The sequence below is a fragment of the Anoplophora glabripennis genome, unplaced genomic scaffold (assembly GCF_000390285.2).
Source record: "Anoplophora glabripennis isolate ALB-LARVAE unplaced genomic scaffold, Agla_2.0 scaffold129, whole genome shotgun sequence".
In the NCBI taxonomy this organism is placed as follows: Eukaryota; Metazoa; Arthropoda; class Insecta; order Coleoptera; family Cerambycidae; genus Anoplophora; species Anoplophora glabripennis.
In genome coordinates, this window is record NW_019416294.1 from 1 (window position 1) to 18,008 (window position 18,008).

General features: G+C 33.3%; 3 protein-coding genes across 3 annotated transcripts in view; 1 reads left to right on the plus strand and 2 right to left on the minus strand.

The window, feature by feature from the left end:
- Nucleotides 1-30: 30 nt before the first annotated feature.
- LOC108905112 (reticulon-4-interacting protein 1 homolog, mitochondrial-like) lies at nucleotides 31-7,010 on the plus strand. The gene is made up of 7 exons (XM_018707892.2): nucleotides 31-347; nucleotides 413-650; nucleotides 705-850; nucleotides 902-1,057; nucleotides 1,115-1,404; nucleotides 1,494-1,920; nucleotides 5,514-7,010. Exons 1-7 carry the CDS (start codon nucleotides 300-302, stop codon nucleotides 5,712-5,714), a joined length of 1,506 nt encoding a protein of 501 aa, XP_018563408.1. The 5' UTR covers nucleotides 31-299; the 3' UTR covers nucleotides 5,715-7,010.
- A 513-nt stretch (nucleotides 7,011-7,523) lies between these two features.
- LOC108905049 (elongin-C) lies at nucleotides 7,524-8,523 on the minus strand. The gene is made up of 3 exons (XM_018707820.1): nucleotides 8,342-8,523; nucleotides 8,019-8,241; nucleotides 7,524-7,958 (listed from the first exon to the last, which is right to left on the minus strand). Exons 2-3 carry the CDS (start codon nucleotides 8,231-8,233, stop codon nucleotides 7,817-7,819), a joined length of 357 nt encoding a protein of 118 aa, XP_018563336.1. The 5' UTR covers nucleotides 8,234-8,241; nucleotides 8,342-8,523; the 3' UTR covers nucleotides 7,524-7,816.
- A 3,448-nt stretch (nucleotides 8,524-11,971) lies between these two features.
- The window catches only part of LOC108905087, a 43,758-nt gene continuing 37,721 nt past the window's right edge, over nucleotides 11,972-18,008 (minus strand). Inside the window, exon 15 of the mRNA XM_023453960.1 lies at nucleotides 11,972-12,412. Coding sequence (XP_023309728.1) covers nucleotides 12,213-12,412 — 200 coding nt within the window. The 3' untranslated portion in view covers nucleotides 11,972-12,212. The remainder of the gene's footprint in view (nucleotides 12,413-18,008) is intronic.

The window sequence follows — 18,008 nt, forward strand, 5'->3', positions numbered from 1 at the left end:
GCTATTCTTGCTCTTTCTGCTTCTTCTCCAATCACTTGTTCTTTTCTTAAATTTAGTTCTCATCTCAATGTTTTTAATATGAGGTATCTTTATGTTTTAAATTGATAAAATAATACAAGATATAAGGCATTTTCATACTTTTATGTACGATGCTGATAATTACATTAATTATATATATTATGCACACATGAAACTCGGTGCCAAAGTATGAGTATAAATTTATACCTTGATGTAATTTGTTATGTAAGTTCTTTAATTCTTCTACTTCTGAATTGGATTTGATTTATTTTTGGTAAAGGATGGACGAAGTACTTTTTAGGAGCTCTCAAAAAATTGAAAATATGCAGGTATGCATAGAGAAATTAATAAAATAATTGTTTTTTTTTAAATGTTTTTAAAAATTGAATCTTAGTTACAAGCGGAGCTAACAGCCACCAAAACAAAAGAGGCCTTAGTTTTGTATTCTCAGCAAGGGAGATTACTAGTTGCACAATTATGGCATAGTTCCATAGCAGAACAGTTAAAAGCCAGTTTGAAAGAAGTTAGTTCTAAAATAGTATCTGCTGCTAAAGATGTCCAGGCTCGTATAATATACATCTTTGATCCAAGGTATATATATCGAAACTTCATAATAGTATTTGGGAGAAAATGTAAGTAACAACATGCTTATAAATATAGTTTGTAAATTGTTTAAAATCTGCCAGGGACTAAAAGAGATGTTTGTTTTGGATGTGCTGGATTTATACTTGGTGGTATAATTGGACTGGGTGTTGGTTTGGCACTGAGGAAGAAAGAGCCGGTAATACGTTACATGCAAACAGTGCAGTGTAATCATTACTTAGGTGCAGAGGTAACTTTTTGAGAAGAAAATTTTCAGTGTAATATTGACCTTATTTTCTAGTCTGTTACTGTTGTAGAAGATGCAATTGCCCCCTATGAATGCCAGGAGAATGAAGTTCTCATAAACGTTAAAGCCGGCTCTGTTCAAGGAATAGATTTACAAATCTGTAGTGGCTATGGACGTACTCTGAGAAAAATTTTAAACAATGTGTTTAAGGTGGGTAAGAAAAATCTTGTGATCCGTCGTGTTCATTAAGTCTATTACCATTTTCAGCAATCTAATTCAGATCTTCCGGTTATCTTAGGAAGGGATTGCACAGGAATTATAACAGATATTGGTTCTAAAGTGAAACGCTTAGAAGTAGGAGATGAAGTTTGGTTCGCGGTTCCTTTTTGGTCTCAGGGTACATTGTGCCAAAGTGTGTTAGTGTCCGAAAATCAAGTATCGAGAAAACCGAAAAGCATTGGCTTCGAAGGAGCTTGTAGTCTTCCTTACGCCGGCAGTATAGCATTGTCGGCTCTAGAAGAAGCTAATATCCACGAGTCTAATGCATCAAACAAAAAGTAAGTATATACAGTGTGTACCATGATTTTTGGAACTGGGTGGTTTCCTTATTATTGTTTCAAATTCGTTAATAATAGAAAATTCTTAGGATTCTCGTCGAAGGAGGTTGTACGCCTGTAGGTTGTGTGTTGATACAGTTACTAAAGAATTGGAAAGCCACTGTAACCGCCACGTGCCTCAAGAGGGCAGTACCGGTAGTCAAGGCTCTTGGTGCTTCTGATATAATAATCCTCGCCGAACCAACGAACCCCAATAACAACTCTTCATTGGAGAATGAAGAACGCATTCTCGTAGAAAACGCTCTGTTAAAAGAACTCGATTTAAGGGGCAACGTTTACGATGCTATAATAAAGACAAGTTACGAATGTAACGTCATTATTAACGATTTCAAAAAGTTTTGCGTTTCTGACGGGGCAGTTGTATCAACTTTACCTCCAATTCTGTCTTCAGATTCGTATGGTTTCCTCAAACGGATGCTTCTTACGTTATACATTAATTTGAAATGTAGATTGCAGGTAAATAATTTTTTTATTGACATATTTTCAAGTTATTGAAAATCCCTTATGTACTTTTCATCGGAGCGTTATTTTAAAGATATGGTCAATGTTTGAACTTAACAGAATGAAAATTGTTAGAATTATGCTGCATGCATTTAAAAAATTGTGTTTCGAGAAAAATGCCTTTCAAGTTTTGACATACAGGGTGATTCACAAACGATGCCCAAAAATGAAACTTCTTATTTTTTGAACGTAACTTAAAATATTTTTAATTTTTTTAAATAATTTAAAAACTAGTAAGAGAAATAATTTGCAATTGGGCATTGTATTTATGTAAACATTATCCAAAATCTGAAGTCCTTTCCTAAAATTTAGATGCTACATTGTCGGAGATACAGGTTATCGGTGGTATATTTTTCTAAATAAAATAGTATACCACTGCTTTACGGTAAAAATCATGATATTGTTGTATTCGTCTTTCAACTTTCAACGAATTACTACTCTCTTATGTTTTTCGAAAAAAGCCTTATTTTCGAGTAAAACTTAAAAAACGCACTGAAATCTGCTGGATTTCTTGTGGGGTGCTGTTAAACGGCTGGTATACCGTGAACAAATTAATAAACCTGAGCAGTTAGAAGAAAGAATAAATAATGCTTTCATCAGATTTAAGCAAATTTAAAACATTATGGTTGTTACTGTAAAACAGTGGCGTACTATTTTATTTAAAAAAATAAGCTACCGATACTCTGTATCTCCGCCATTGGAGTATCTAAATTTAAGAAAAAGTCGTCAGATTTTGGACAATGTTTACATAAACACACGTGCTCAGTTTCAAATTATTTCACTTACTAGTTTTTAAATTAATTAAAAAAATTAAAAATATTTTTTAAGTTTAACACCTTGTACATTTTTGACGAACCGTCTTAGATAAAAAGAATACGAGGTTTCATTTTTGGTCACAATTTATGAATCACCCTGTATACGCAATTCTAACGACATCTATTATCAGAGAAGTTAGAAATCAAACGGTAAGTCGTTAGGATGTACCTGTGCTGCAGGTATTCAGGTGCCGCAGGTAGTCGTTTCAGAGCAGTTCGATGCGTTTGGGAAATAGCTCGCAATTTCAAAGACAGAAAAATTGTATGGGCATAAAACCTCTTTCATCTTATTCTGAAGGTTCAAAGCATCTTTTAAATAAGTCATTAAAAAAAAGATTCTCNTCTTGGTATTATTACCAGTACCTCTTTCCATAAAAATATTTGTCACAATCGGTATAAGCTCGCCCGCAAAAATTCGCCTTACCAATTGCAATAACCGAGTCACTAATGCGCATGGTTGCGAATATATACGGTTTGAGCAGCCTGATCCAATTTAACTATTCATGCGAATTAATCTGTCTGGAGCAGTTTGAGCCCTATAAATTTTTAGCAAATATATACGTCTGGAGCAAAATAATGCTTTCATCAGATTTAAGCAAATTTAAAACATTATGGTTGTTACCGTAAAACAGTGGCGTACTATTTTATTTAAAAAAATAAGCTACCGATACTCTATATCTCCGCCATTGGAGCATCTAAATTTAAGAAAAAGTCGTCAGATTTTGGACAATGTTTACATAAACACACGTGCTCAGTTTCAAATTATTTCACTTACTAGTTTTTAAATTAATTAAAAAAATTAAAAATATTTTTTAAGTTTAACACCTTGTACATTTTTGACGAACCGTCTTAGATAAAAAGAATACGAGGTTTCATTTTTGGTCACAATTTATGAATCACCCTGTATACGCAATTCTAACGACATCTATTATCAGAGAAGTTAGAAATCAAACGGTAAGTCGTTAGGATGTACCTGTGCTGCAGGTATTCAGGTGCCGCAGGTAGTCGTTTCAGAGCAGTTCGACGCGTTTGGGAAATAGCTCGCAATTTCAAAGACAGAAAAATTGTATGGGCATAAAACCTCTTTCACCTTATTCTGAAGGTTCAAGGCATCTTTTAAATAAATCATTAAAAAAAAAGATTCTCTAACAATTTTACAGTGAACTTATCCCTTAAGTTATCAGGCATAAATTATATACAGGGTGTTTGGAAAAGTTGGTACGAAATTTAAGAGGGTGAAAGTAGCGCCAAAAATGGTAAAAAAAGTTCCTATAAACATTGGTCCTCCAGAGCACCGTTACGGAAATATGGTCCTCCAAATGGGTCTTATCATTTTGATATTTTTTAAAATAACTTTCTTTCTGATTAAGATAATGGAATGAAAATTGTACATAATAATCATACCATAAGGGTCTTTAACTACCTAAAGTTTCACCAAAATCGGTTATAAATAAGGATAGTTTTGTAACTACTCTTTAACAGAAATTTTTCCAATTTTTTTTATTCCTTTGTATTATCAAGCAAATAATATTATTTTTTAATGAATTAGACTTTTTTGAAGAAAAAATTTGTACTAATTTTTTTTTCAAATTCTGTGTAGTTTAGTCAGAAATCATTCAATTAAACTGTCACTATGAAAGATGCCTACTGTGTGAAAATGTTAAAAAAAGTTAACTGTTCTGAGCTATTCATTATTTAAAAAATAATTATTTCTGACTAAACTACGCAGAATTCGAAAAAAAAGTAGATACATTTTTTCTTCAAAAAAAGTCCAATTCATTAAAAAATAATATTATTTGCTTGATGATTCAAATAAATAAAAAAAATTCAAAAAATTTCTGTTAAAGAATAGTTACAAAACTATCCTTATTTATAACCAATTTTGATGAAACTTATGATAGTTAAAGACCCTTATGGTATGATTATTACCTATAATTTTCATTCTGTTATCTTAATCAGAAAGAAAGTTATTTTAATAAATATCCAAATGATATGACTTTTTTGGAGGGCCATATCTCAGTAACGGTCCTCCGGAGGACCAATGTTTATAGGGACTTTTTTTACTATTTTTGGGTCTACTTTCACCCCTTTAAATTTTGTACCAACTTTTCCAAACATCCTGTATAAGATTATTTCAAGACATTTAAAAATATATATACAACTGGCCATGCTTTTTTAATTTCAACACCTTGTATCTCGTAAAAAAAGCCTTTCCGGAAGAATGTTTTTTATCAATTTGTGATGTAGTTGGCACCATTACTGTTTGGCAGAGTATATCATTGACATCTTGTATATTGCGTTTTACATTTGAAGAATTTTCATCAAGTTAAACGAGAATAAACAAGAATTTATGAACACAAACGTGAAGGACCTGAGAACTTATGTTCTACCTGATAACCGTTGCATAATTAAGAAACGGGAGATAGTTTATGCCCTAAAAATTAAAAATTTTTATTTTTTTTTGAAGATTTTAGTGAAAATGCTGAATATTCCCAACTTTCTCCAAGATATTCTTAAATTCAAGAAAATTCAGAAAATCTTTTCCTTTTACATTTTCAAAGGGAACGTTCGAAAATGTTTTTCGTATACAAACATTCACGAATATTCTCAAGGACACATTGAGAACATTCTGTCTTGATTCGAAACAGTATAGTCAAATTTTTAGATTACTTTTACAACCATTCTATTTTTCTGAAATGCAAAACTGATACAGGATATTTTTGAATCTTACAGAAAACGTTGGGTTTACCAATTACCGATTTTGACGAAATCCATCTGTGTTACGTGACACTGGACAGGCTGGCAAGTTTCGTAGAAGACGGGTCCTTACAGACGGTGGTCGACAAAGTGTTCTCACCTCAAGACATCGAAATCGCCCTTAATCACATACAGTCTCCACACTCCATCGGGAGCACTATTCTGACATTCAGATAGCACATTGTTACCTGTTCCCGTTATAGTTTTATTTAATTTAACGTTGGAGAGTGGCCGAACACGTTTTACAAATTTTACGTACTATACAACAAACCCAAAAATATATTTATGAAAAATGCGTTTAAAAAATATCCGAAGGTATTTTTTTTATTTTTATAGTTTTTGGAAAATGTAATGCAACCTCACAATGTATTTGATTAATTTTTTGTAATTTTTGGAAAGATAAAGAATTTTTGTTTGGTTTTCTTTGCTATTTATAATTTTTTTTATAGTAAACTCGTCGGCACCAAATTTTAATCTTCACAAGTTTTTTTTCCTGATTTTTGTCGCTTCAAGTGGATATGGACAAGAATCAGTATCGATACTAAAATTTTTCCATAAATTTTAAACATTTTGAATAACATTCACATACCTCTATAAGAAGTTGTTACTAATTTACTACCGACTAGCTAGTAATAATGTATTTTTCCGAAGTAATCTATACTTGTGATTAAATATTAATGTATTATTCAATAATACGAGCCGTAACAACTAAATGTTCAGACGATATTTTATTTGTTATAAGTCTAATGCAATTTTTAATTAAAGTTTTTCAAATTCATCTAGCTATGAAAATTCGGTAGTCTAGAAAAGAGATTGACTAGTATTTATCAAAAGAGAAAACTCCAGAGTGAAAAATTCCCAAAAATCTCTTGGATCAGAAATTGCACTTTGAGGGTTGTTCTGCAAGCCCTTGTGGACTTGAATTGATAAGATTTGCAATTTTTCATGTGGCGTCATAATATTTCAATGACATTTAGGTCGGGGTTGTTTGACGGTCAGCACAAGACTAATATCGTCTCCAAGATATCCTGATAATTATCTCCATGAATCCTTGTCGAGCGCTTTCCTTGCCGTAGGTATCACGTGTTTGTTTACAAAAATCCCCAACACACAAGTCAAACTTGGACATCATCACAGCCCAGTCTTCTGATTTATCCAAGTATTCGATTTAATCCGTGTTTATCTTTTGCCTCTAAGGATACACTTTTTCTTGTAAAAACCGTAACCAGACCGGTGTGTGTGTGTGACTGATGACATTACCTCAATATCAGTTTCTTGGTTCCACAGCAGTATTTTCTCGTGCAGCAGCTTTTGTTTGACACTTGCAGATATTAATGGAGGGAAGGACTTTCTGCCCTTTTTATCACTTTTAAGGGTCGACGAGAATACTTTTTACAAACGTCTACACTATCAGTTGCTCAGACACAAATTATAATGGACACTTTTTACTTTCAGCACTTATTTGGTTTTAAAATAAAAGATACTAATGTAGAATACATTTATTCAAGGCCGTGTGACATTGTTATGCTCAAGACTATCACTCGTCTGAACATTTAGTTGTAGGGCCCCTACTATCTTCTTAATATGACAATAACTTTATTTAATGTGATATTACTGTTTAGTGTTCATTTTTATCAAGTACTTGACCACAATGATAAGTAAGAAAAGTGTTGCTACCGTCAAACCGACATAATGAGGTACATTCGAATATTATTTAAAGGAATAATGAAAGATCGAACTGCTCATCTCATATCTTTTTGTATGAAACCAGGCCAATTGGTGTACTATTTGTTTTAGAAAAAAATAAATGGAATATTACAAAGCTCTGTCTTATTTGTATTCTTGTTATATCGCACTATCCTAACCCAGAATTTAAAAACTCCACCGTATATCATAAAACCAGCTTCGCAGATTTGACTGCAATTTTTTATTTTTTTTTTTGGCTGGCACTAATAAATACATCTTCGCAATCTCAAAAACTGAACATAGTCTTAAAACAAATATTTTATTGCAGCCACGCATCATTCACAATAACTAAAATTCAGTAGTCACTTGTATTAATCAATTAAGCAGTAGTTATATAATTACACTTAAATTGTAAAAGAAACTTCAAAATCACACCACTAACAAAGAAATCCTTATAAATGTAAATGACTTATGCAACGATATTCAAGAAAATAGTATACTTTCTATTGGAACTGCTATACGAATCATCACAAAATAAAAGGTATTCCCCGATTCTCCTTCATATTAGTTTGCAATGTTGCGTTAATCAGCTCCTAACAATCTAAGAAATTAGCGGCCATTAACAATTCCAAAGCGATTTCTGGGGCAATTGGAAATTCCGGTATCTCAGTAGAACTGTTTGTATAGCGTACTTTATATGTGAAGTACATGCAAACTTTCTGTAGAACGTGAGACCTAAAATAATGTGATAACTAAAACTATAAAATATCGTTGATAATGGTTTACATTACTTACGGAATTTCTCTAAAATTCACTTCATTAGCCTCATTCTCCGCAAACTGTCCAGGTCCACTCAACATTGCCTTAATGGTTCCAGAAGTTAATGCGTGCTCTCTTTTGACTATAAATTCGTGGCCATCTGACGAAATAAGCTTTACGTACATTGCATCTGGTCCTTCGCAACCGCCATAAACCCGTTCTTGCGTTTTTTCTTCCGATATATCACTCATTTTGTTGACTGCAAGTAGAATTGCTTTAGAGGACGTTATTATATTGATTAAATAATATGAAATAAATATATTTTATACATTCCCAAGGTATAAAAAATAAATATTTACCTATTATCTTCAATTTTTGGCAATGTTAATTTCAATTTCTTTCAACGAGATGACAGGTAACAGTCAACCGTCGTGTTTGAAATTTGACAGCTATGTTCGCAAAATGAATAATGAATGTAAGCCGCTTTCTACTCTTTAAAAACTCCAATCTCACTCAATTGGTACGTCTCCCCGAGAAGCACTAAAGATGCGAAGTGAGGGGGAAGAGGAAAACAAACTAAACAAAAAGGGTTTTTTGGCGAGCTAAATCACATCAAACCCGGTTAGCTCGAGTTTGATTGTGTTAAGAGTTTGAGTTAACATTTGACAGAACTCGCAAAAAATCTTTTGGTTTGGATATCTAATCAATAATAAAATCGTAACCTATAATCTATGATAGTGTTCGTAGCTCAAGTTGTTTGATTATTATATACTATAGTTGTTATTCCTAATCTGAAATGCACATCCATGAAATAACGTTAATGTATAGATGGTTATTATATCAAAATGGGCTTACCTTGTTCACAAATATTATCTATTTCAACGTAAATGTATCGTCTAAAAGGAAGTTAATAAAGATCTATACAGTACAATATAGAAAATGCATATCTACGATTAAAGTTATTTGGATCCTCGATTACTTATACCTATCCAAACCTCTAAAAAACGCAGTAGTGACTAGGTACGATGGTACGAAACAGAAAATAAATAAACAAAGATAGAAATATTAACTTAATATCCAAACCAACCCACAAGTCCGGTTTGATGGTTAGGCAAACTGTGCCAAACCGGGTTAACTACATTTCTTGCCAAAACGTCAAACCTCAACAAACTATAGTTAACCGGGTTAGCGGTTTTCTCGCCAAAAAACCCTTAAAGTAAACAAAAAGGAAAATTTTCAGAGCCTTACAACATATACTACAAGAACGAAGCATGCTTACGGCGACAGTGTAGATGAGACGATGAGTGATAGAGAGAGAAAGAGATAGTTTGTGTATTATCTTTCTCTCTCGCGCTGGTACATAATTGTCTAACGTCTCGTTTTTTTCTCAACGATTAGAGAGAAAAAGCTAGTACCAAATTATCACCATTTCTCTCTTTCTACAGCGTGTACACTTTTTAACCCGAGGTGATTCCTCCATGTATATGCTCTAAGACTATAAGAGTCATTTCACAAGACAGCCGTTCCTTGGAACGTCTGCCATGGCGCGGGTCCCGTGAAATTTGGACGAATACACCTGTCACCTATCCATATTTTTTTATTCATATAACCTGCTAATATTCCATTTTATTAGAACGCAAAGAGTTAGTCTGAATTGGTGGTGAAGTGCTTCCGAAGTACATTTTTTTGTATTTCATTTTGTGTACCAGGCAAGTATTCACGATGCGATATTAGAAGTAAAGATGATTCCATGATTTAAGGTCAGGTTTTTCAACACTTATCTATCTCCCAGTTAAATAAAGGTACATTCGTTCATTCGTTCGTTCTCTCCCTCACCCCGGACGTGATTAGTTCACTACTGATGCACACATATACAGGGTCGGAAAGTCCCCATGGTTCATCGGCCGTTATGTGGAGCGATAAAGAAATCCGTGCCATAGAGAACAAATCCACAAATAAGAAGTGGGTCTTATTTGTGGAAGGGCGAAATGGGCGGTGACTATTAGACGCCTTCATTGTAGCCATCTTTCTCTAGTGCACGGATTTCTATGACTCTATCGCTCTCACGTAACGGCCGATGAACCATAGGGACTTTCCGACCCTGTATATACGTGACAGAAACAATAATGTAAATTAGCAAAACATTTAACACCCCTACTAATTTGATAAAATATATCTGTAGCACAGATAATATTTTTAAATTTCTTTAGACTTAGCAGCAAAATACAAAACTCCCTTAGATCTGTGCGTTATCCTTATAATATACAAAAAATAGATGCAACCATTGATATGTCGAGGATGCAACTCGATGTAAAGTGGTAAAAGTGTATTACACAAAATATATAATGTGTATTAAATACGCCATCAGTGTTTAGAGTGAGAAACACTTTCAAGGTCAATAATTGCATATAGGAGTTATAAAATAAGTTTATTGAATATAAGGAGCACGCGATAACTTCTCGATATACAGGGTGTTCCTAAATAAGTGTCGCAACGGAAAACTGTAAATTCCTCTGGAAAAAAGAAACATGTTTTTCCTCTTCTATTTTTCTCTCCAGGTTTTCGTTTTCGAGATACACGGTGTCAAAACTTTAATTTTCTTTTAGTTTTTGGCCAATATGTTAGGAATCGTTTGAACAACAGGACTGAGCTTTTGTACACACATTACCACTATTAATAGCTACTTTTTCGCACCCTTCTCGAATTCATTGTACGTGCCAGTGGTACAGATTTTAAGCTATCATAAGGGTTTTTCCCCCCTAAATTTTACGCCACTGGAAAAATTTGACTTTTAACAGCAAATTCTAAAGCGCCAATGAATTTTACACAATAAGAGTTCTCTTGGTTCATTGCTCTAAAGTCAATCGTTTTCAAGAAAAATGACTTTATGAACAAAAGCAAACATTTTGCTAATATTTCGAAAATCTTTTGTAATTCAAAAAATAGGTAGTAATAATTAACAATTTTAACGAAATTTAACAACAGATATGATATTAACTTTTTTTTTCAATTTGGCGAGTAAAATTTATAGAAACTGTTCAAAATTACGTCCGTTGACTTAAATGCACATCTAACCATGTTTACGGGATATTAAATTTAAATATTAAAATTTTTTTTAAATACTTAAAACTAGTAAGTGAAATAATCTGTGAAATTGGGAATACAGATTTATCTAAACATTGTACAAAATCTGTAACTCTTTTCTAAAAAATAGATGCTCCAGTGGTATTGCTGGAAAATTTGTCTAAATAAAAAAGTACGCCACTGCTTTATTGTAACAATCATATTTTCGGATTTCTCTTCCAAATTATTTCACTCACTAGTTTCCAAAATGTTGATATTCATTTAACACTGTATCATTTTAGATAAAAACTTTATACGAAAGGCCTAACTAAAGAAAACGAGGTATCATTTTTTTTCACTGTTTGTGAATTACCCTGTACGTCATCGTTTAATAAACTGATATTGGCAACGTTTCACTATAATTTCTTGATTCACGTTACATTTTCTGAAAATTCTAAAATTAGAACAATGTTGATTACTTCTGGACAACAACCCACAATAGTGAAAGGATTTCAATTTTAAAACGTTTTAGACAAAAACTGAAAAAGTTTATACCGTAAGGTATGATGCCCACGCTGGGAGTTGTTAAATTTCAAATCAAAATGGATGGTAGAAAAGGACAGACACAGAATAGCTATTCACAACATAAAAAAAACACTGCTCACATTTGTAGCTTTTATTTATTTTGTCATGCTAGAAACAGTGTTTACGACAAATTACTAAAATTTATTTATCACAGAATAAGTGAACACCACTCTCACTTCTTAACTAAAACACCCGTAAAATAAATATTTTTATATAAACAGTTCAATTTAAATTCGATTTAAGACATACAATAAATCTAATTAGAATAACTATTTTTTTTTTTTTTTAGTTTTGGAAGCATTAATTACATAATACTATTTTCGTAAAATAAAAGTATAAAACCCACCATATTCCATCACAGTTTTTTTTAACGTCTCCTCCCCGTTGGCAAATTAATAAATAAATCAATAAAAAAAAATGTACGATTAAAGTTGTTTAACGTCATAACAGAAAAGGTATTTAGCTACTTAAACATAAATAATAAAAATTAATTTTGGTCCTACTTTACATGGTTAATTTAACAACGAACAACAACGTAACTCAACAAAAACAGAAATGCTTTATATTTTTCTCAAGCGTATGTTACCGAAAAGCATTTATTATATTAGTTAATTGGTCGATACTCTTTTGCAACTGTTTCCTCCTCTTCTCGTTCATGAAAACTATCGAGTGCAATTCCCGCTGTCTCTTCTCGTAAAAATTCGCCCCGCACTGCTGCAACGTAATTTCTTCCTTCATAAAGGAACATCTTCGCCTCAACTGATCCGTCTCGTACCTTCTCTCTGAAAAAAAAAAAAAAATAAAAATATTCTACGTTTATTCATTTGATTAATAAGTTTTCTATCGTTATTGAATCTCCAGTACTGATGGGTTAAATGAAACCAGAGAATATACCAGATATTAATTAAAAAAATTCAGGTTTTCCAGATAAACTTGAAAAATTTTTCCAAGTGAGTAAATGTAGTCTCCACATCAATTTCCCTTTTAAAATAAATCACCTTTTCTAAAATATTTAATGTGATTACTTCAAAAACTATACAGTGACAGTTAAAAAATTTGTAACAAACGGGAAAACCTCCCGACAACCTTCAAACCTTTTAAGAATGAATACGAGCAAAGAGTTTTGTACAGTATGATAATTTTCAACTAACAACGCTTGGACGATCTATTTACGACAAGGACATTCTTTAATGCTATAAATCAGCGGTCTTCAAACTTTTACGACGTGTGGAACCCCGCTAAATTTTCCATTTTTTTTGAGGAACCTCTACACTAGTGATGTAACGAATGCCAGTTTTTAAGCATTCGCGAATACGAACATCTGTTGTGACATTCGCGAATGCGAATAGGAATATTCAGTTTTTAAATCTAGCGGCGTTTATCTACGATTCAAAATATGCCGCGCGCGACGCACATAATATTTCAGGTGACAGGTGACATAAAAGAATTAAGATAGTGTTTGTTTATTTTTTTTTAAAGAAGTTTAAAGCTTCATTCACAACCAGCCAATTACAATTACAATTAGTACTTAGAATTAATATTAGACGTAGGGTGAAAATTAACGTGTTTTGATCATTCAGAACGTCGAATTCTAGCGAAAATTAATTTACAGTAAAGGTCAAGTATTTCTCAATACCCAAGTGATTAGTGAACCCAATATTTTTCGCCTTTCGTCTCGGAAACTTAGTTTATTGCACAATAATAATTTAAACAAACAAATTTAATATAAACAAACATTCACCATATTTAAGGTTAGGTGATTTGTCATTTACTCATTTCTTTGCAACAATGACAACAAGCGCGCACGCGCAAATATTTTTCAATTACAATTGTACTAATTTATAGTGTAAGTGTAAGTATAAGTGGAAACGTTAATTTAAAGGTTGTGAACGATCATGTATAAAGTCACATGCCAAACTTTTACCACTAATTCTAAGTACTAATTATAATTGTAATTGGCTGGTTGTGAATGAAGCTTTATAGCTTCCCTAGTTGGCCTTTGGCAGCTGTTAGTTGTGATGGAAAGCAGTAGTTATAACTATTTTCTATTTCCATTTGAAATTACAACAAACAAACAATTGCTAGTACCAGTAGTTGTCACTTTATACTTATTCGGAAACACGATTATTTTTTTAATATATGCATATGTCACGCCATCTATGTGTTGATTACTCGGACTGTATGTGAATTCATATTTGTGCTGCAGCTGTTGTTTCTAAATATTTTCCTCTGTTTTATTAAGACGGTTAATGTAAAGTTCATGCAAAATATTTATTAGTGTCATGTAATCTCGTTTCCGTTATCAAATTATGATAACCGCCCTGGTCTTTCCTTTTTTTAAATAACGCTCCCACAGCACAAGATTTTTTCTGATTTTTTTTGGTGTTCCTTATAAAATACCAAGCTATTAACAATCTTCTACGCAATTGGCAATAAATAACATAATGATAATCACTGTTATTCATCACATTCATCGTTGCAGAATGTTTATTTATGAATGTCTTGTCTAATGTCCTGCATGTGTAATCACAAAAATAAAAACTTGACTGTGGCGTGTAACATGGTCTAGCTAGGCAAGTAACACACGAAATTTAAAATTAACTAGTTTTCGCGTATGTGCATGAACGAATATTAATTTNTCTAGTTATTTAAACTATTACCACAACGCGTTACAATAAAACATTTATTATTATTAACTATTACCATCACTTGGTCATACATAACTCAATAAGTTGTTGCGTCAAAATTAAAACATTATTACAATTTTAATTTTATTATGACAAATTAATTCTTAAAAATGCATATGAACAACCAAAACGCCAACTGAACATTATTCTTTAAAAAATTTCAGTAAATGTTCAAAAACATTTTCGTTTTGGCAAAGGTTGAAAATGAAGATCAGCGTAATATTATCGGAATTTATTATATCTATAACCACAACTGTGAAAGAGCATGTCAGATGTATTTGTATGAATATCCTGAAAAAAATAGATCAGAATTTGTTTGAATTTTGACCATTCGAGAAGCCTAGAAATAACTATGAACACGGGAATAAAACTCTAATAATTTTTTATTTTAACGCGTGGTGGTAATACAGGGGTCGGCATAAGTCAGGCAACGCTCTCGAAAAATCGGCATCCATGCTGGAGGTCTCGTGGGTCCGTACTTTTTTGAGGGTCACGTGACGGGCCAAAGTTATCTGGAAATGCTCGAAGATTTACGTGGACAAATGGACAACGATCCAACACTCGCGAACATCCGTCATTTCATGCAGGATGGAGCTTCGCCGCACTACGCGCTATGTGTGTGGGAGTACCTTAATGTTCATTTTGGAGAATAGATAGGCAGACCAACTCGTTGAGTGGCCCGCACTGTCATGTGACCTGACACCCTGTGATTTTTTCCTGTGGGGCCTTCTCAAGGACCGCGTTTTCGCAAGAGGACCACGCACCCTTCCCGATCTCTGAACTGCAATTGAAGAATTTGAAACTCTTCGCGGACAGCTTGACATGCTTCGCCGGACCTGCCTCTCCGTTGAGAAACGTTCCCACACATGCAATGATCAAGATGGGCATCAATTTGAACACTTACAGTAACCCTTTTTCGAATTCCTTTTGTAATTTCTTTTAGTAAATATATTTTGAGGCTGCATTTTTTTCTCTTAATGCAAATTGGTTGCCTGACTTACGCCGACCCCTGTAGTTTAAATAACTACATGGATTTCACACGGTCTAACGACACTTACACTGTACAATAATTCAGTAAACAAAGAGATTTAAATAAAAAATTTAGATAAATTTGGAACACTGGAGATGAATTTTTCGAGACAAAACGTCTGAATCTGTTTCATGCTGAGGCAGTACAGTATTGGGGGTCATGAAGGCTTGCAAAATAAATTGTAATAAAAATTGTAAATTGTAATAAATTGTAAATTGTAACTAATAATTGTAAATTGTAAATTGTAATAAAATTTACAGGGTCGTATTTAAAAAAATGAAGTTGATGATGGTCCTGGAGAGACAAAACGTTACATATAAAAATTGATTATGCCATTCGATAGAAGGCAAAAAGTAGCCACGAGAATGTGTTCTTCTTTTTTCAATATCACCTCAAACAAGGTTGAAATGAAACAAAAACGGATTTCCAAAATTAAGCTTTTTTTCAAATATTTCGAAAACTAATCATGTTAGCTTTGATTTTTTAGAGGCATAATGTTGGTCCCCTGATTACGCAACTTTGCCCCCGTTTAAGCTAGTTTGTATCTCTTACCGTCTTCGAGATCCCAGTAGTGAAAAGCGAATTTGTAACAGCCTGTATATGGTGTAATAGTCTTTAAAAAAGTAAATTCAAACAAAAATCTTCCTATCTGACACCGACTCTTCTCACCGGCCTGCGTTGATTCATACTGAACTGTTTATTAAAAAAATGTAAACATTCCTCAAATGGTAAGACCACGCTGTCGGATTCGCAACTAAGCAACGTTCTTTGCTTCGCAGTCGTGAGTTTACAAAATGAGCTTCGGCGATCTAAAGCCGAGTGGAGCCTGCACGGGCTATTTGAAACCTTGGTTCTCCGCGAATGTAAACAGAAAATTTAAAATGTTCAAATCAAGTTTTGTCGCCAAAGTTGCGTCTCTAAAAGATCGGAACTGATGCCTAACGGTAATGTAACGACTCACCGTGGCCCGATTGTCCAGGAAAATGCGTCAAATGACAAAAAATTTATTTTGAAGTCTTCACTGACGTTTGTCTCCATCTCTGTTTAAATATCGGATATACTTTGGGTATCTCGCTCCACCGAAAAGAATTTAATTTTCGGCAAGGACTCTTTTTAAAGTGGAAATTTCACTTAGAAGGCGCTAACAGATCGCCTTCAAAATATGACGTTGGTATAAAGGAAGAACCGAGGGTCCCTTCGGGCATAACGGCAATATAACGACTCACAGTGACCCGATTGTCCGGGAAAACGCGTCAAGTGACAAAATTTAGTTTGACGTCTTCACTGACGTTTGTCTCTGTTTAAATATCGGATATACTTCAGGTATTTCTCTCCCACCGAATAAAATCAATTTTCAGCAAGGACTCTTTTTAAAGTGGAAATTTAACATATTTGCTATTATTTTTCTGTTTACTTTGTTATAATAAAAAATGTAATGAGTTATAATATCTCCACTTTTTTAAATTATACATTTTTACAGTTGGCGATAAAATTTCGTATGCACCATGTCAGTAAAGTGAATTTATCGAACTCGCCTCTCTTGGTACATAAATATCAGCTGAATTTATGTTGTTGAAAAATTAACTCTGTTTTTTTTTGACAAATTAGTAAGCGTTATTATTTTTTAGTTACATTTCACGATCGAAGCTTAACCTCAGGTAATAATATTGATAAGCAACAAGAAATTTTCTTACATGTCCCGATTATTGATAAATCCCGGTTTTCCAAATTGATATATGTCCTGAAAATCAACCGCATAATAATAATTACCTTTGTCATATCTGTTATACGACAACATAATATCCTCGATGCCGGGCCACGGCAATCCGTTCGCTTCCGCGTTACGATCCCTTCCCGGCGTGTCCCTCCAGTAAGCTTTCGTGTCGTTCGGAAAGTTAACCACCTTGCAGTTTTGGTTCTCCACAAGGACCAGAGGCACGTAATTATANCGCATTTCAAATTCTGCATTAAGCACATTGCGATACTTTTTTTTTGTCACTACGTACGTGGAAAATGATATTTTGCACAGGTACGTAGTTGCAAAATGCATTAATACATTTATTGACTGATCAGCAATTGCATAAAAAATAGATAAAGGTCATATAGTAACTTATACGCGTGTACTTATAAAAATAAAAAGTTTACTTATAACAATAAATAAAATTTATCGACAACTGTCAATTGCCTCGTTATAAAACTACCCGTTTTACACTGAGCATGCGGTTCGGTTTTTTAAATAAAGGCCCAAGCTTCAGAATAAACCTTTATTCCATAAAAGGCCGCAATAAGTTATTAGCCGATTAGGTACACGTTTTTTTAATGCATATATGGTGTAACAGAGTCTTTAAAAAAGTATGATTGATTCATACTGAACTGTTTATAGAAAAAATGTAAACATTCCTCAAATGGTAAGACCTCGCCGAGTCGGATTCGCAATTAACCAATGTTCTTTAATATACAGTACTAGAACAGTAGGCAAGTCCGTTGACGCGGACCTGACCTTTGGGTTAGTAAATAATATAACATTTTCCAAAAAAATAAAGAAAAAATGCGACCCGCCTGCGATTGGAACCCCGGACCTTCGGCTTCGAAGTCATGAGTTTATAAAATGAGCTACGGCGATCTAACGCTAAGTGGAGCCTGCACGGCTTTTTGAAACCT